This window comes from Dicentrarchus labrax, unplaced genomic scaffold (genome assembly GCF_905237075.1).
Source record: "Dicentrarchus labrax unplaced genomic scaffold, dlabrax2021, whole genome shotgun sequence".
In the NCBI taxonomy this organism is placed as follows: domain Eukaryota; kingdom Metazoa; phylum Chordata; class Actinopteri; family Moronidae; genus Dicentrarchus; species Dicentrarchus labrax.
Genome location: NW_026136706.1, coordinates 20,028,223 through 20,048,498, shown reverse-complemented (window position 1 = coordinate 20,048,498; position 20,276 = coordinate 20,028,223). Strand labels below are relative to the sequence as shown.

The following is a 20,276-nucleotide window of genomic DNA, read 5'->3' as shown; positions in this document are numbered from 1 at the left end:
ACTAATGACCTCACATTCTCAGTAGGAGGGACTTCCCAAGGTCAGACTAAACAAACAGAAGGATGCTGGTTTCATTCTGAGTCCTTTTATTCAATCCATCACGCTGGGACATCGCGTTGGACTACAAGAGTGAAAAAACAACACCGCACATTTGACACGGCCTCTGAAAATAGTAAAAAGCACAGCACAGATTTCACACAGACACAATGGGGAAAACAAACAGGATGAGGCCCCTTCAGCATGTTGTGAGGAACATCAGTATGTAGCCTTAAACATCAAGGCTTCGCATGGATTATCAGCACACAGCAACGTTTACAATGTGCAGTTAAAACAGTCCAATTTTGACTTTGTCTTCTTTGCAGCCATTCAGGACACCACTCTCCAGCAGCTTCATGAAGTCCAGCTTGACCTGGAACAGACATGTACATATGATTTGTAACACTGAGATAAATAGTTGCTAGAAGATTTTAAAAAATGCTCTGCTTTGAATAACAATCAGTGTCCTATACGCTTTTTCAAGTTCAATAATCTTGTAAAAAAATCTCAAATCTGCCGCTCCTCCCTCACTGAGTATGGAATTATCTGGAAGTATCAGTGAATATGCAAATGATGTTCATTCTGCACAGTGAAGCTCAAACATCCAAGTGAAGTAACAATAAAAAAAAACTATTTTTTTAATGGAGGTAGGATTTAAATATCCTCAACTACTTGATAAAATCATGACGATTGTAATGATCCTCTCAGCCCAGCAGGGAGCAGTAGCTCACCTCAGGAATGTCCACCATCCTCCGGAGCTTCTGGTCCCTCCAGTTCCAGTCCAGAACCATGTATCGCAACGCCTTCAAGTTCAAACCCTCTGGAGAAAAATAGGAGATTTCACAGAATAAGAAGACCTCAACCACTTTGCAGTATACCAGTAGCAATGTCAGGCCCACGCGTACCTTTCTCAATGAGCGCATTGATCCTGCCAGGTGTCCCTACTCCAATGTGGGTGACGCCCTTTTGCAGCAGCTTCACCTGCTCCTCTATCTGTACAGACAAAATATACACAAAGAAAGCTGTTGAGGAAACTATTGTGCACATACCTCATGTATTGTAACGAACCGTCATCTCTAGTACCTTGATATGTTTCGCAAATAGTTTTATGGCTTTGGCTCCACCCTTGAAGGCTGTCAGCTGCCTGAGAATGAAACAAACAGCACTTATGTAAATATACAGTTAAAGAGTTGTAACGTAGGAAATTCAACAAAGGCCAGGGGTGTGTCGCTCACTTGATGAGCTCAATGGTTCGGAGAGCAGAGCTACAGACGATGAGCAGGACCACGGAACTCATTTCTGTATGCTGCTTCTGAATCTTGGCCCACTTGGGACAAACTAGGAACAACAGGAAAAAGAGGGAATAAGAATGAGTTCAAAAGTGAACAGCTAATGGAAGATTTTAGTTTAGAACGCCACTCACCCTGTTTTAGGTACGAGGAGAGGGTGTGTGTTAAGTCATTACTGGACAGGAAGCAGGAGTCTGGAAGATGCGGAGGGGCAGAGGGTGACCTTGGTGAATCGACACATCAGCAGATATTGACTTAAGTTCAAAGTTAAAGGGGGCTTTGCCCTCACTCACCCAGCAGTTTGAGCTCCTCCTGCTCGATCACAGAGCGCTTGTCTGAAAAGTACTGCGTGACCAGGTTCTGCAGGTCTGCCGAACAGCCTGGTTTGGGCTCCGAAGAGGACAATACATCTGTAATCGTCTTCTTCTTCTTCTGGCAGACAAAATATAGTGATGTAAAGTAATGTTCACAGACGAAGCCCCAGTGACTGTTGTCCCTCTTTGCAACAGCAGGTGTCACCACACTCACCTTCCTCTTCTTCTTGGGTTTAGTTGACTTTTCATCCTCAGTCTCTTTCTTCTGAGGAATAATACACTCTTTCTGTGAAAACAATACATGTAATTCAGACAAGGTACTTCTATATGATATATATTAACCAGTGTTTTAAATACGTTTTATATTATGAACCTAAATTGATCTGTAATAATTTGTCAAAAGAGTAATATCAGAAATAAGAAGTTACAATCTTTGTAACACGTCATTTATTATACTACAGTCAATGATTATTTTCACTATTAATCACGTTGAGAATTTTTGACATTTCTGCTTGAAAATGACGTTTCATTAGTTATCAAAAGGGTTGGCTATTAATTTTTTTTGTCATCCAGTCCAATACATCACATTGGTTTATTACACACTGATTTTATTCCGTCTCTACTAGACACACAGCATTACAGGTAGTGAAATTAATTTGATACATTTCCTGATAACAGAAGAATATCCTGGAAATTTCAACGGAGTGGGTCTGAAGAATTTTTTTTCTGTGTGTACCGTAAAATACCTGATCGTTCTTTTTCTTCTTCTTGGCCTTGAGTGTGTTCTCCGTTACCCTCTTCCTCTTCTCTGGTTGTGTCTGTGTGCTTGGTTTTTCTGTTGGCTGCTTCTCTTGCGTCTCCTCCTCTGCCTCAGATGCATCTGAGAAAAATAGGGGAACATTTCCCTCATTACAATTCTGAATTTATAGGTTCATTTACAACTGGGAGTAGTGCAAGATAAAGAAACTATTAAGATGAGGCAACACGGAGCTACAAACACATCAGGTAAGCCCGAATAAGGCTTTGCCAATAACTGATATGCCTAACCGCCATGAGGAAATACTCCCCGTGGATAGAAGCTTATGAATCCGCTTTTCCACAGTTTCGGACTGTGTAGGTCGCTCATCAGGTGGGAGAGTCCCGGCAGCACATTTCAGTCACTACAGAAAAGCAGAAATACACAAACTTCCCTTGAGATAACAACAATGCAGCAGACCTCAAGCCAAGCATCTGGTTATATTTAGCCTCTCCATTGCTACCACTTCTCTGTGCATACCTCTCTTCTCATGCTATGAGGTCATGCTTAGACCCTCTGGCATACTTACATGCTTGTTCAAAATACTTTAACTTTAAAAACAGATGCCAGAGTGAACTTGGCAATAAATGTGTGGGTTTCATTGTAACGTCCTTCCTGATGTTTTTACCAACACTTTTGCAGTTCTCCCTGTGGACCTTCAATATCGAAGAACAGACAGGTTGACATCGCCTCTATTTCTTATTGAGTGGCTGAGGATGAAATGTGTCATGTATCTTTAAGAGCCGAAGTTTGAGTGTGGTGATGTCCGACTACTTCAGAGAAATCTGCTCATGTGTAGCTGTATGGGATTTCAAGCATGTTGTACTTCTCACCAGTAGCATCAAAACAGGTATTATAGCATTAACCACTAATGCAAAACACCTGCTGTGAACTCACTGATTTAAGGAGGATGATTTAAAAGTAAGCTCAACAATATAGAGACATAGGATGTAGCACAAACAACATTAAAAGATCATTTCATCAATTGGGAAAGATCTAAATACATGTATCATGTTAACTTGTAGTGATCCCATTAACGGTTGCTGTGAGGATCAGTCCAAAAGAACATCATAACAGCACTGACAAATCAGTACGGATATTATGTTAACAAGAAGCTTTTGAGATCAAATTTGGCATTGAGACCAAAGGGGTTTTTAACTGGTAGATCTAGTAAGATACCTTAATACCTTGACCTCTTCTCGGGAGATAAACCTTTTCATTGCACCGATGAAACAGGAAGATTCTTTTCCAAGGCTGGCTGCAGGCTGAGAGGAAATTCATACCTCTACATGTAATATTACCACGATGCTGCGAGATGGTACACATCTTGTAATACGACAACATCTCCTACCCAACGTCTGCAAAGCCACCACTGCTGGCAATTAATATCCAATTTTAACACTAATACTGTCATTATTATTAAAGATTCAGTTCATTTAAGAAGGAGCTATACACAGGTTTGTTTGTTTCTGGTTTTACTTTTTAACAAACTGCTCCAAATACATAACACTACATAAGAAGCTAATTTAGGCTGTTTAAATGGTGTGATACAAGCCTAACAGAGGGGGTAACCATGCGTGAACACTCCTGAGTCGGAATAACGGGAGGTTTTCCTATTCTTCCCATCCTGCTGACACTGTGTGCATGCAGCATCATTTTGTGTGTGTAGCATACTGAAGCAACACTTCAAAACAAATGATCCTATTACACCTATGAGAGCTCAATACAACACAGTGATGAACAACACTTGAACATATGTCTGACCAGCCACAGTGCGGCTACAGGCCAAGAGTGCTCCCAAAAGTAACACCACCTGACACCCAATTTCCCGCCTCGTCCCCGTCCTAATTTCCCATCCCACGATCCGATTCATCCAATTTTCATTATCACGCCCTCCTCACATTGTTGTGTTTTTTTTCCCTCTACAACTCTTCCTCAGGGACATTATAGTGGAGGTCCACATCAAAAGACAATATGAAGGATGGATGAGAGACCTCAGTCTGCTCATGCGCTCCTATTTCCCCTTGCAGGTCCTTTTCTGTTCATCATTCCATAACCACACCCCTTCTCCACTTCATCCCTCACTCAAAGACCATCATCCTTATTTGTTACAGTCATCTGTCCAGGCATACAGTCCGCCTGCTGGAAGACCACCCCCATTATTGATGGGCAAACCAGTCCCCTCTCTTTCTCTCTCTCTCTCTGCTTGTACTCATTGCTTTCTCACTCTGGACTGTTGGAAGGAAAGTGAGGACACACAGGTGCCAAACATTAGGGAACAGAGGGCATGGGGAAGAAGGAAGACTAATTACCAAGGTGAGGAGGACGGGCCTATGTATGACCAGTGAGCGGTCCAGGTCCACCTGTCCTGCAGCAGGTAAGTGTTTTTTCTCAGCTAGTGCTGGTATTCACCAGTAGGATCTGACTCTTGTTTACTTTACTCATGTTTACCAAAGAGGAGCGCTTTGTAATAACATGGTACCGATCAACTGTCCTAAAGGTATAAAGCTCTTCATAGATAAAGCTTTGAGTGTGAAAGGGATAAAGAGATTGTATTATACAGGAAGTAGCAGTATAGGCTGGCCTCATTTAGTTAAAAGCAGCAAGGTAAAGTGTTATGATTGTGATAAAAAACAATATATATATATATATATTTATTTTGCAATTACTTCTGCACCATCTACAGGCACAATCTATATGCTTGAGGTGACAACGCACAATGCAGTCACCTGACATTGCTGCTCTGTGCTCAATGAGCTGTGAAATACTCTACAGTACAATAAGCCTGTGGATTCAGAAGTTAACGAAACCCTCAGATAAGTAGAAGCTGCTGACGTGGGCGGCCACACCGATGTTAAAGCTTAACCACATTGCTATTCTCACCAATGGCACAAAGACAAGCCTAACACACTGGTCAAGGAGCCATTCAACAACACTATAGGTGACGACGAGTAGCTGATTCAGCATGTATTTGATTTGGTGTTATGTAGGGGAATGGGCGATCTGGATAATTCATCAACTACAGGGTGCTTCTACTCACTCAGTAAAACGGAAATAACTCACATATTTTTGTATGAATGTGTCAACAATGTAAGATCACAGAGGTTGTAAGGTGTCAAGAGGGCTAATGGTTTTTTTCCTCTTGTGGGACAGTACTGCAATTGACATGACATGACTGTGGAGAGGACTCTACAAATAGATGCTTATTAAAGGGTTACAAAGAACAATGTATTCAGTTGCCAGTTTATTATATACTGCTAAGTAAAACTCATGCAGTGTAATGCAACAGCCATGGAATACATCTGCTTTATTGAAGGTTATAATGCTCAGTTCAGTTAATCTGAGAGGTGTTCGTATTATTTAGTCTACTCTCACTAAGATAAATGGGTTTGGCATAGTATTAGAAATACCTCTTGGTATGATGCAACATAATTTAAAAACACATGAACTACAGCCTCCAAAGTAAATATAAAGTTGAATGACCACCACTGCATTAGTGGAAAGTGTATGTCCAGTGGATAATCACTATAAGGGACATCGTTTCTAGAAAGAAATGCTGCTGATATAAACTTTCTGTGTTGTGAGGAACATCTAAATTCCATTCACCCTTTATTGTAGTGGAGTGGAGGCAATAATCTCAGACATACACATCTCAAAACCTGTCCGACTGAAATCCAAACTGTTGGTTGCATAGCTAGATGTTACTAATGGTAACTGAAAATGTGTTTTTTTTGTAATTTGGCTTATTTGGGTAAACCAACCATTTAAACAGACTGATATGCTAGGCTTTGTCGTAAGACTAATCCCAGAGAAGGTGAAAATAGTACAAAGGTTGGTGGTACAACGCCTAAAGATTGCTCACTGGCACTGCTGTCATTAACAGTAAATGGTCCCATCATGAGCAAACTTAAAAATGTTTGAGACTTTGGTTCGGGGCAATAGACAGAAAATTAGCTGCGGTTTCCTTCATCTTTGTAAATGCTGTCGAAACACAACATTTATTAGTGGAGCTCCAAAATTTACAGGGGCCCGGGGGCCTGACTTATGTAAAGTCATCCAATCTGCACATGCAATCTGTCTGTAATTAGTAGCTGACTTATTAAAGGCTCAAAAAAAATGCATGGTGAGCGGCACATATCACTGCTTGATCAAACACAAAGTGCACCTCTAATAGCAAGCAAACTGAGCTGAGGATGATGCACCTACCTGATCAATAACAAGGGTGTGAGATGATTGGTTCTGGCTATCACTGCTGCAGTAAAACAGCAAAACGTACATGACATAAAATGGGTGACAAAGAAAACAAAATAAAAATGTCTTTGGAAGGTGTTGGGCTGCCACAACAGCTTCAGTGCTTCTGGGTATAGATTATACAAGATCTGGACACTATTAGAGGGATGAACACCGTTTTCCAAAAGGTATTTCTTTAATATTTTAATGACAGTGGTCAAAGGGGGCTTTTTGGTACAAAAGGTGTTTACTGAGTTAAGATTTTTTAACTGTGAAGGCCTCTACCGTTCTCTGGTTAAATGGCTAATGGTATGGTACACACTCATCTATTCTTTAATTAGGGACTGAGCCAGCGACCGCTGGAGGTCCCTATTGTATTTGCTATGTTTCTTATTATTCTTACCTATTATTATTATTTTTAGCGCCTTTGACTGCGTTTTTGCCCCCCTGAACATATACAAAAACTCAATTTTATTTGGCAAAGTGGTCAGGCATGGTGAAAAATGTTATATTCTATGCGTCGCTTTCGTGTCGGCCACTAGGTGGCGCTACTATCATTAAAAATCGCGTTTAGGCTAATAACTCCCGCAGCGTTTGTCGCACATTCAAAAAGCTTGTATCCATGCGTTCGGTGAATGGAGCTGAATCTCTCCATATAGGCCACGCCCACTTCCGCCTATAATGGTTCTTTGCTAGAGCACAAAATGTCCATAAACTACCTTTTCTTGTTCCTCTAATGCGCTTGGTCCGATTCGCACAAAAATTTTCACGTAGCATCTGGAGACTCTCTAAAAAATGTGTCAACAATCCGCCACTAGGTGGCGCTCTGGTGGCACTGTTAATCACTGTGCGGGACCGTAATAGTTATGAATATGAAAATCACAGGGCATGTGTAGAGTGGTGCCTGAAGCTCACATACCAACAATCATGTTTGTTGTGTTTGTAGCGGGGCGCTACAAACAGGATTTTAAAAAAGCAGCCCCGGCACCACGTTTCACCGATATGTACGGAACTTGGTAGACACGTGTAAGGTGCCAAGACAAAAAAGCCTCTTGGACCCATACCCCAAACCCCACGGGAAGTCGGCCATTTTCATTTTCAGCGAACTTTTCGTGTTGTATTTGAACGAACTCCTCCTAGGGAATTTATCGGATCTACTTTAAAATTGGTCAGTACAGTAAAAAAATGGTGCGGATTAAAAGTTGTGCTCTTTGTGCATGTACGTTAAAGGGCGTGTCTGTGGCGTGCCGTCAAAGTTGGCCACGTTGAATTTCACAGCCTTTTTCAGAGATTTTTTGCGTTGTATTTGAACAAACTCCTCCTAGGGAATTTATCGGATCTACTTCAAAATTGGTCAGTACAGTCATAAAATGGTGCTGATTAAAAGTTGTGCTATTTGAGACTGTACGTTGAAGGGCGTGTCTGTGGCGTGCCGTCAAAGTTCGCTGTGCTGTGCTCTGTGTTGATACAAACAAGATGAAAAGTTGAGCTATTTGTGACTGTACGTCAAACTGTGTGCCAGTGAAGACTTGTCAAGTTCAGCCGATTCGCCATAAAACAGCACTCATAACTTCAGTGTGCAATGTCCAATCTCCAATAAACTTCATATATTCTGTAACAGTCTCGCCCTGAACACCTCCTCATAACTTCAGCGTACGTGGTCCAATCTCAATGAAACTTCACGTGTTTGATATGAGTCCCGCCCTGAACACATCTACATGACAATAGTCAGATGTAGTGAGAGCGCCACCTACTGGCAACAGGGAGTAAACGCTGCATGGCGATTTTGAGCTGATTTACGTGAGATTTTCATGTTATGGTCCGCACGTGTTACGACGGCACGTGACGCGGCTGCAGCACGCCCTGCATGGAGTGCAAGGTCCCGCCCAATGCTGCTTGCACCTTTAATTTTTTCTCTTATTTGTCACTCCTCTTTAAAAGGACATGATAGCACTGGATTGTGCAGATATTGTAGTAGCAAAGTGAAAGGGAAGAAAATCTCTCTTCAGTACCTGCATAATTTTGCATTCACAGATCGATGCCAAATGCAATACCTCAGGCAATGTAAAAATCAATACACTCCATTTAAATTGCAATATAAATTACTATCAGGGACTCTAGCAATTCTTACTCCCAGGGAGTAAAGAAAGGAAACAGATAAATAGCCAAGAATAAAAGGATAGTGAATGAATGGAGCTTGTGACAGAGCTGACAGATGTCAGCTCAATGCATGATAGATATAAAAAAAACAGTAGAGAGAAAACCAAGCCAAGTCTTAAGTTTGCTGTCCTTGAAATGAGAAGCACCTGATTTAGCTGCCTACTTCTAGAAGATGCACGGAGAACCCTGTTTCAATAAGTCTAAAGTGTTGCCTGAGGAGAGCAGACATTGACCTATGAGAAGGTCAATAGCTTCAGTGTCCCTTAAGTCTTACTCCCAATATCCTCCATACCAGTGGCTCCAGATGTCTATAGGAGGGACAGAGTATGCTTCCACACAGAGGGCAATTAGCTTACAGCTCAGATAACCATAGATCAATGAAGGTCAGGCGCTACGGAAAGGGCTCCGATGCAGGGAAATGGTGCTGCCCGGTCATCTTTAATGTGTGATCAATAGAGGTGACTGGTTTTAATGGATGGTCAATGGCACTGACTGGATGTAATGAGGATCAATCGACTGTTTTCCAGGAAACAGCTGATTGTTACAGTTCCAGACAAGAAGCACTCAGCTTTAGTTATTCGTTTTTAAGGGTGATGTGCTCACTTGTGTAAGCTGACACAGTGCCTACACAACAGCTTAAAACTGTTTCAGCTATGACCCACAGTAAAGTTCTTAATTACCAGCAGTTTACTACGGACTACAGTAAGTCCGATTAAACATAATACTTTTCCTCTACAGAGGAATAAGACAAACCAATTAAACCTTTAATCCTGCAACACAAACATGTTCCATTACACAGCGGCCAAGACGACCCCCAAAGATATTGTATAGTATGTTTGTTATGTGCTACTATAAAAACAATATGATACTTCCCATGAAACCAATTCAGCGCTTGTTTATACAATCAATAACTCATCTCACGATATCTACTACTGCCTGATATTGGGAGTGGTGTGGGCGTGCGGGTGAGTGAGTGTAACAGTTATTGGTTTTGGAGGCCTGCAGCTTCCTCTCTAAAGCCACAATTTGAACATATGTTATTGTTAAATCAATGGAGACTTTAGGCTGCACGCACAAAATTAACAAGCAGGTTATAGTGCAGAACAGAATACCAGTCTGGTTACAAATTCCTTGGCTTCCGACACTTTGTTCTTCAACCCATTCAGTCGTAACATTCTGACGGTGTATTTAATTACTACTAACTTGTTATGGTAACATATGGCAACGGTTCGGCATGTGGATGCAGTGGCCGGTAGTGCCTTCAAATGTGCTACATTTGTTTTATTGTATTTAATTGTTTTAATCAGTTTTTTTGGGGGGGCTTTATTGCTGAAAGATCGTTGATTGAATGATGTCTGACTGGATTTGATTTTAAAGGGCTATGCTAAAATTGCTCAAATCGACTGGTTCAGGAGATTTTGACCATGTCAACACTGCATTCAGACGCTGCAGCTGATGGGCAAGCTTCCAAGCACTTGACGGGCGGACCATGTTCCGAGCTTACAGAGCGCTAGACGAGAGGACACGGAGGATGTGTTTAAATCGATGATGCTTGGTGCTCAAACACAAAGTTTTTTTTTATGTGGAAAAAAATATATTTTTGCTGGTGATGTTCACATTCCAACAGACGGAAATTCAAAAGATGCACTGCAGAATTATTTGATGGGTGTATACGTGTAAGTATATACAGAATAACCATGTAATATGTATGTACAGTATGCAACTGTATTGTTTTATTTTATGTTTTATTTATTATATTCTAATATAAATTTGATTATCTTTCTCTGTCTGCAGCATGAAGGGATTACGGACTTTCATTTTGTTGTACCACCTTGTGTTGTGTAATGATAAATACATTTCTTTGATCCTTGAAATGAGGGGAGGTAGGGGTAGCTGTTATTTAGCTGTTATATCATTGGTCTTCTTAGGGTTGGTTTGACGTTTAACCTTTTTATCAATAGGATTAATAGCTTAGACATGATGAAGTGCAGGGATGGAATATCACCAGCAGAGGGAGTATTGGATGCACAGTAAGGCCAATTTGAATTACCTATTTATTCTTATAACGATGTTTTGGATATACAAAGCAGGACATCACCTCCTATAACAGGCATGGTGTACTACACCGACATACACACAGACTCCCACCATATTAACTAATGAAATTTGAATCAGTAAATCAAATGCCTTCTGACTGCTTGCTCTAAAACAACGCACACCCAAAACTATCTACTTACGTTGTATCATGACCAACAGTTACACAGTAATTATCTTCAGGAGAAACAGGTGTTCAACAGTATGTAGGTTTTGATTTGAGCCAGGCGGCTCTACTTGACCTGAAGTTCCCCAAAGTAAAACAAAGGTTAATGTTCAAGGACAGTGCAGTCTAGACCTTGGTCCCTATTTCAATCCGCCGATGAATTCTTTTACATAACGCAGTATACAGTAAGGAGAGACCTTGAATGTGTGTGTGTGCATATCTTTCTAAGATCTTTGGATATGTGCGAGTATGTGTGAGTATTGTCATGTCACAGCTGGTCTTCTTCTCTGTTGCAGTCCAAAAGTCTGGTAAAAAGTAAAAGCGTAATTGACTTGGTTCTAGTGACATACTTCATTTTCCAGTCTGTTCTATTCGTCATTCATTGTATGTATGTCAGTCCCCTAACATATTGGGATGCTTTGACATTCACAGGTTTGAGTCAAGCCAATCCCGGCTGGCAGAGTGTGATAGGAGCTCCTAATGATGTCACACAGGAGGTGCTAATCAGAGACATGAGGCTATGTAAATAGCTCCAAGCTTTTAAGCTTTCACAAGAACCAAATAAGGAAACTCTTTTTTCACCTCGCCTTGCCAGCATGTTGCAACTTATGTAATGAAGACACTGCTGTTGGCCAAAAATTATTTAGGCTGCCAAACTTCAGCTTAAATAACTCTCTCTAAATAACTATCATTACAACCGTCTCCCTCCCCGTTTGCTTTTTCCTTACAGACCTAATTCTTATCTTAACATCCAATCCTCTCTTGCACTTTTTTAAATTCTCCAACAACAGATATCATATGGATGATATTTGTAACACTGCCCCCATCTTTCGTTCTCTATCAATCACAAACACAAGCGTCTGACGCAATACATGTGGAATCTAGCCTCTGATATCGGAGTGAGGATAGGGGTTAAATGTGTTTGTGTGAAAAATGCATGCCTGTCCAAAAGCACAGACACCAGTGCACACAAAATCAATGGTAGATAGTAGAATTTCACATCTTCATTATTCAATGAGCGAGGAAGTCTTGCTCAACAAAAGTAACTTCTAGAGGACAAACCTTATATCATAACAAAACAATGTAGACCATATTTAATTACAACACTGACTGCCAAATGTTCACTGTTTTGCTTTCCACAACTATGGTTACCATTTGATTTATAAACCTTAGTAACTATAATGTAGGAAAGACCACCTACAAGAATGAAGCCATACAAAACAAATTACCAAATACATTTATTATGAAAGGGGACTAAAAGTATATTTAAGATGGTAAGTCTAGCTGTATAGTTAGTATACATTAAACTTACTATACTACTTAATATTCAGATTAGTATTTTATTTCAGTTCAACAACCAACGCCACCATAATCTAGACTTCAGAGATCACTTGAACACTGACAGCTATATGGCAGCGTACCTGATGGCACTGAAGTGTGTTCTTCCTTCACAGATCTTGTGTGTAGGAAAACACTTCAAAAGGTTCCGATTATAAAAGAAGATTTCAAAGGAATCTATATCATAAGGAAATGTTTGTCATCAACCCTAAACCCAACATTAAGTAGTCTTGAAAGCCTTGGGCACTTCAAGCAGCACAGACGGCAGGAACACTGTCACATCTGGCACTTAAAGCTTATCAATGGCAATAAAATGGGGAGGGAAGCCATACTCAAATATTAACACCTTCTGTCGGGCACATTAAACGAAACCCACCCAAATAATGAAAGGGGGTGATGAAGAAAATAACTTTTTATACAATTCTCCTTACTATATGAAAGACACACACAGTTGTAAAAAAGCTGCTCTATTTCCAAGAGCATGCTGTAATTTCTTAATCCTTCTCAGGTGACAAATCAATGATCATGAACATGACTAAATTGTCAGGAAAATCTCAATGTAAAAAATAAGTGAGTCAAAGATTGGCTAGGTGGTATCAAATGTCACACCCAACTGATCTCTGGAGTGTATCCTAACCACACTTATAATTATAAAGTACAATAGCAGCATGTCTAGTGACGTGATAAATTTATGGGTTGTTCAACATCTCTCGCTCTCTCTAGCTGGCCTGCGTACTGTATAATTTCTCTGTTACAACACTCTTACCAACCATGCCTGCAGTACTGTGCCTGTGCCAAGACATACATCAGCAATACAGAATGCGTATTACAGAGCGCTGTGCCAACTTGACCCTGGAAACTGGAGACGAAAGAGAACTCCAGGGCACAGACTGAGCCAGCCTCCCATGACAGGTGGATATAAAGTGGATATGAGCTGCTCATGGGGAATGAATAGCCAGAGTAGGGGTCTTAAACTTAAATTACCTGGGGGCCATGGTCCAGGTTGTTTGCTCCTACGGGACACATTCAGTAGGGGGAAAAATACTGTGCTAGTCTTTCCCTCTCTGCGTCTGTAGATAAAAACAGCCAAAAGAGCCTCCTAAATGTTACACACTGGACCTATACAGGGTTTTTTTTGGGGTGTCTTTTTAGAGGGTGTTGTGTGCTATGCAAAAGAGTGATTTGTGATATTGGGCTATATAAATACAATTGACTTCCAGTGTCCCTATGTGTAATTGTTAACTTATCTCTTGTTACATGCTAAACATGTGTAAAACAAACAACACACTTGACCGCTGACTGACTTGAGCTGGAGGGTAGGAAAGAGAGCAATATCATAGCTGGTGGTGTGTTTGTATTTAATTTCATATCCTCCTCCTCTTGATCTAACAATACAGGTGAGGGAGGTTAACAGTCCCCTACAGCTCTGGATGTCTCTGTAGCTCCCTATCGTATTGCTGTTTTCACAAAGGAACTTTGAGTAATCCAATCACATCTATAAAGGATTGTACTTAAATCCCTTACATCTTGTAACCAAATACGTCACATTACAGAAGATAAAGATGCTCTGTGAGAATTTGAAAAACAGCTTTCCTCTAAAGCATTAATATCAATGTCAAAACTAGAAAATATGAAAGAAAAATCACTCCTGTCTTCAAACTGTCTGTCTCTGGGTCAGTCTTTTTTAAGGGTTAGAAAGAGACATATTAGTGTGAGTTGTGCCATGCTGAATTAGAGTCAGTGTGAAACAAAAAGCCAATTTCTATGCTCTGATTTTGGAGCCTTAATGTATAATTAATTACTCTAAAATAAAAACCAGGAAAAAAAAAAAAAGGACAGACAGTCCTTCTTAGAGCTTTATTGATACATTGATAGTTAACCTCAATTTGGGTTCACTGTTGATTACAAAGCTGGTTCGAAAATGTCAGAACTGGTGTTTCAATGGTCTCAGCACATAACCATACTTCTCCTTACTTTACTGTTAAGATACCACCTGTATGTGAGCATTTCTTTTGGTTGGGAGGCAGTCCAATAAATGACATTATTTTTTGGAAGTGTTAATGGTTTATTCTGAGGGCAGCCGGTGCCCTTTTGAGTAGACCATGGCAGGCGGGAGGGATGCAGGCAAGCGCCCCTGGGTAGTGTTCAGATAAATAAACAAAGGCGGCCAGCCACATGTGCGACTGCCAACCTTCCTGCCAGCGGACAGTCTTTAGTGGGGCTACCCTGGCAACCATTATTAAGGCGGACACTGGCTTTGAGCCAGAAGTTTAGAGGTATTTTCACATGCCTGGCATCGTGTGGGAGTGTGGTTAGACATCAGTATGCGTGTGCTTGTCTAGACACTGTGACCACACTGAAGAAAGAACACAGTCTGACTCATGTCATCTGTGTGTGTGTGCTGGGGGTGAGAGAGAGAGAGAGAGAATTGTGAGGTGTTCAGACCCAATCACCATTAATCAATTGAAGGGAAAGGACATGGAAGCACATGACTTGGCTTGCTGCTCACATTAACAGCAACATCAGATGGGCAGATAAAATACAGGCCCAGGCCACCAGAGAAAATATGTGCCAAAGATTACCAACTCGCATCAGCTCCACTGTGTGCCGTCATCTTGACCAAACCTTGGGCTAAACCTATTCAACCCAACTGATGAATGATGTATCTCAACCATTTTCTTAACTTCAATCTGGGTCTCTGGACAAAGAATAAAAAATTAATAGAAGATATAATCATTTTGAGCGTGAGTAAAATATATTAGGGAGTAGTTCTGCATGTTGTGGGGACTCCGTTTTGTGAGTATGATTCCTGAGTACAGCAAGTCTTGATACTTTAAAAGTGACCGAATGAAAACTTAACAGCAATTGTGTTAAGAGCTTCCATCATCCCTTCCTGTCGCTGAAAAACAAGTGGAGTAAAGGAACGCAGGGACAGCCAAGACAGCTTCATCTGTCTTCCTGATTGATACAGAGGGGGTGTCAAGAGGAAGGGAGGGAGGCTGAGATCGTCACTCTTTCTTTCCACACAGAGACCAAGAGAAAATACTTCTATGCAGACTCCATCTATTAAGTAAGCCAACACTCTCAAACTGATTCAATATCTGAAGGTGTTATTGGCTTCAGTTTGAACCAGCTAGCCTAAATGGCTTGCTTTCTGTTTGGTGTTTTTTTTTTCTTGCTCAGCGTTTGTCCTCTATGTACCAGTGTTCATCTTGTTAAGAGACTCAAGGTTGCTCTCAGGCCCTGGTGACAGCAAGCATATGCGGTGTATATGTGTGCTTGTGTAAGAGAAGGAACGACTGAGAGGGAGAGGGGGGGGGGGAGAGGGAAAGAGTCTCACTGCTTTCCTGTTAAGTAACAGAATTTCTAACACCAGTAAAAAGGAGGTTTTAATCAATTCTGCAGTGGAAATACACACCTCTGGACATTTCTTAATATTTTACTGAATTGCTTTTTTCCACAAGATGGCCAATGCAAGGGCCTTTACTTACTTATCTGAAGAAACTTGACCAACAGCAAGGGAATAATAGGCGTTCCCGGCCACTGTGAGAGCTTGGACTAGAAAAGCAGAGCTGAAGAGCAGGGGGATTACATCATCTTTCACTAATATGAACCTTCTTGCTTTCTGTCTCTAAATATGGGATGAGAACATCAAGTCAGAGAAACCTGGCTTGCGAACACTGTTTAGCTGACGTGATTTGTTTCAATAACACACATATATACACAAACACATACACATATCTCGCCCTCATATAGTCAGCAATCAAGGTCCTACTTTCTGGAAACCTTTAGTCCTTTTGTCTGCCAAGCTGACAGTGATTGTTGTAAATGTGCTAGGAGTAAGACTATGAGATGACATAAGCGTCACACAAAGTAATGCCAGGCACAGGCCTATCCGTTTCAGTAACACTAACTGTTATGACAAGAGGCCTTCTGACTTTGGATTAGCCCATAAAGGTTTATATAATTTGCATCAGCCAGTTGCTTATTAAGGCCACACAATAACCACTTGTACTGCTAAGACACGATGTATGACCTTGTTTAACCTCTTTTGATAGGAAGCACATATTTCTCTTTGTCGCCATGCTCAGCTGCCACCTCCAATCATTCCTCTTTCTCCAGTTCCTCCTAGGTGGACTTAAAGCCATGCAACAGGTTGGCAAAAGTGGCAAAGCGCTTTCTTGTAATCAATACGATCTAAAGAAACACAACTCAGAGCCTCCATTCCACCCCAAGCAGCCCCCCCCAAAAAAACACTATGGAGAGGGTCAACAAGCAAGACAAGAGAGAGAGGTGGGAGGGCAGACACACAAGAGACAATCTGTCCCGTGATGACTTGTTGTTTCTGCTCAGTATTCTGGAAGGAGAACTGCAGGTAGGACGATTCGTTCACATCATGGGTACACATTCATTCTGTAGCTGAATCTAGCTCATGTTAAACTTAAAGGTCACGTAAACTGCACAAAGTGTGAGCATTAGATATTAAAGTTAAAGCCAATGTTCTACCTCAATGTTTGTCACACTAGGCCAGAGATGAGGTAATTGCTGTGCTGAAATCAGAGAAGACAGATTCAGCTCTACTGGGGGCCCAATATGGTTTCAGTGGCCCGGAGAAGGCGCTCCGTGCCCTGCAGAGAGACTCCCTCCGGGCACAGCAGTACCACCTGCAGGATGTGTACAAAAAACCAATTGCTGAGGTACCAAGACCCAATAGTAAGAAACTAGACACCATATGGAGCGGATAATCAAATTTAACGAGGTGAATACATTACTGTCTGACAACAGAGCATCTATTACTGCCGCATCATTGCACAAATTTGTTATTTTGCACTACAGGTGTTACGTGTGCTGTATATATATTCTCCTGTAATGATTATAAATCTGTAAACTTAAGGATTTTTTCTTTCCCTATTTGTAGTTTTATTTTTCAGGAGAACACATTTTTAATGAAAACTTTCTGCAGCAAGGTCTGTTTCAAGGTCTTCAATAATATTCCACATCTTAAATCTCAAAAGCTCATCAAAAATAAACTTACTAGTGTAAATTGGGTGAAATTATCCCTTAAAACGTATGTCCAGCAGCAAACTACCCTGGAATTAGGCTTTTACAGTAACAAGAATTACATACATTCTATGCAGGCACTTCCTTAGTCTGGGCTCAAGGTGCACTGACATCTTCCTCTTCACAGGCCCCTATGTTGTTTTCTCTCTTCCCCTCAGCTCAACCACTTGGTGGAGGCCCAGAAGCGCTCATCCGAACAGATGCTGGAGCAGCTCCTGGAGGTGTCCCGCTCTCACAGTGGCACCCTACAGAGGCTACAGGAGCAAGAGAGGAGCCACAGAGCTTTTACTGATAAGAGCAACTGCCTAAACACGCTACTGGAGCAGGACAGACAGAGGTTGGTGCACCAAACCCTCAAGGTTCAGATGAATGCCTAAGCAAAGACAACATTTAAATTATTTTGCCCCCACTAAATTTGTAGCCTGCGTTAAAGCTAGACTTGTAGAAATATCCGTGCCTTTCAGAATCCCTCCTGATGTAAATAGATGAGGATTTACAGCTAGTGTAGAAGAGGCTATGGGATTAAAGTATTTCAGCACACTGGAGCACGCCAGATCTGAGCTCTGTGATGTACACTTGTGCAGACTTAGATTCTTTTAGTCTATGTTGGCCTGTAATGCTCTTCATGGCTGAGTGAAAGAGCAAAGGCGCTCTTGGCTAGTGCATACCACCCGAGTGTATGTGACCTCAACACTGTACTTAGAGTTACTCCACTCAGACACAGTCCATTACATCCTGGACTTGGTTAGACCTTGCGGCCAGCCTGGCTCTGTTCACTCTCGCTTGTAAACACATAAACATGCACTCACATGCAATTACATGTACGGTCTGAACTGGCAGCCTACTGCCCAATTCAACAGCACCACACTGCACAGGATGAAGCCTTCTTCTAAACTTAGTAAATGGGCTGAGGGTTTGCTGGTGGGTACAAAGATTCCCTTCCCAAATGGAGAGCACATTTAGATGTGGCCTATGGCTATAGCTAGGTCTGACAAGAAGGTGGTCACTGGTTCTCCTATGCAATTTGAGGCCCACAACGGGGCTGTTGTGTTCGAGTCCCTGGTTGTCTCGGCTCATGTACCATCCGAGTCCACTCTGTAATCTAGCTGTGTAGAGACTGGACCCGCACTGGGCTTGCAGCCTTGGGAGGAGACTAGTTGTCTGCATCAGTGTGCCAAAATGAAAACGCTTTACTGATCCACCACAGGCACACACGCAATTAAACACCAAAAATAGCCAAGCCAGTAGAGTGATTAAGTTTACTAGAATTCTGTCTATTCAAATACAATGTGGAAACCCTAAACAAGCACACATAAAGGCTTTGTGGTTCATCTTGGACTAATGATGATTAATACATGAGTAGACAGCATGTCTGTGGTGAACCCTGTGTGGCTCGTACATTTCTGACGGCTTGAACACAGAGGTTTTTCATCCCCCCTGCCTTCCCTCCTTTATGAATTCCTTTTAAGAACACAGGTCTAAAGCATCACAGTTTGACGTGTCACATAAACTGAAGTATGGCCTGAAAGCATGATGGAATCGTGATGTTGTAATGTTAGGTTGGACTGTCTGGGATATCAGGTAGGGTTTTCTTTGTCTTAGACAAAAGTAACTGAATGTTCTCAACTTTTATCTTTTTCTTATCTTCCCTTTGGTGACACAATTAATTCATTGTCGGAACATTAATCTGCAACTTTTTTGAAAATCAATTCAGCTGTACCGGACTCAAACAAAAGTGCAGGGATTCAATTGACAAAATCCGAAGTTGTTTCTCGGTCTTCTTGACTTAATATTCAAATAAATGACTTTTCTGGAGCAGCCCTAGTGGGCTCACAGGCCAACAGGAAGCCCCGCCAGACGAGAAAAATCTTTGATATCAAGTATCAAATCTTCTGGAAATGTGTTTGTGGACGTGCTGTTCTGAAACATAAGATCACCTCTATGTTGTTGCCTGTGAAAATCTTAATGTCACTTCTATCAGAATCCCTTTAAAATACTACGGAGCACAAGCGTATGAGCATACATAGCTATGCCTGTGTATATTTATATTTGTTCTAAGGAACACTTGAAAAAGAGTTTATATTCTCCTCCTTTGTGTTCCCAACTTAGTTTGAGCGCGGCACAAATAGGTTTGAGCTGAGTCAATGCTTGCATTTATCCACAGGGTAAACAACCCGAGGCACATGACGATACGCCTGTCCCTTTTATCTCCCTCTCCATCCTGTCCTTCTTACATCTTGCTCAGCAGTAGCCTAAATATTTAACTGAAAAAATTTCCACTCCTACTCCAAATCCTCTTCAACTATCTTTCAAATCTCCCTCCCCGTTTCTTTTCAAAGCATATGCTCTGAGCCAAGAGAGCCACTCAGCTTGGCTTAAAATCAGCACCCCTCTCTCTTTTTCATTTTCCTGCGAACGAAGCTCCACAAGGTGCCATGTGCAGAGCAGATGACCTGCTTCAGCTGTGAGCTATACGGTAAATTCCAGTCACGGCGTATAATCACTTTATGCCATAGTATGATCCCTGTTGCGTGTCAAAGGACGATTACATCTGCACATCACAATGCAGCAATCTGGTTGTTCCAACCTCAGATATCAGAACATCCTCTAAGACTGTGTGTGTTTTCTATGGTCTGTCACTGGGCTGGCAGCGTCTCAGCATTAACCGCACACACATGTTCAACACACAAAAGACATCCATGCTCTCATCTGTTCACTTGAGTTCTGAATCACAAACCTTTTACTCACTCTATTGGGGCTGGGCGATAAATCGACTTTATCGATTAATTCGA

The 20,276-nt window shown here is 41.4% G+C and overlaps 1 protein-coding gene across 3 annotated transcripts in view; it reads right to left on the bottom strand.

The window, feature by feature from the left end:
- Positions 1–69: 69 nt before the first annotated feature.
- The window catches only part of cmss1 (cms1 ribosomal small subunit homolog), a 34,335-nt gene continuing 14,128 nt past the window's right edge, over positions 70–20,276 (bottom strand). For 2 of the 3 annotated variants that reach the window (XM_051403849.1, XM_051403851.1), the window contains exons 2-10: positions 2,386–2,519; positions 1,854–1,925; positions 1,619–1,757; positions 1,460–1,519; positions 1,272–1,374; positions 1,120–1,180; positions 942–1,029; positions 768–856; positions 70–409 (exon numbers count right to left, since the gene is read on the bottom strand). In XM_051403849.1, the coding sequence (XP_051259809.1) occupies positions 326–409; positions 768–856; positions 942–1,029; positions 1,120–1,180; positions 1,272–1,374; positions 1,460–1,519; positions 1,619–1,757; positions 1,854–1,925; positions 2,386–2,519 (830 nt within the window). In that variant the 3' untranslated portion in view covers positions 70–325. The remainder of the gene's footprint in view (positions 410–767; positions 857–941; positions 1,030–1,119; positions 1,181–1,271; positions 1,375–1,459; positions 1,520–1,618; positions 1,758–1,853; positions 1,926–2,385; positions 2,520–20,276) is intronic. The other variant, XM_051403850.1, reaches the window with a different exon arrangement.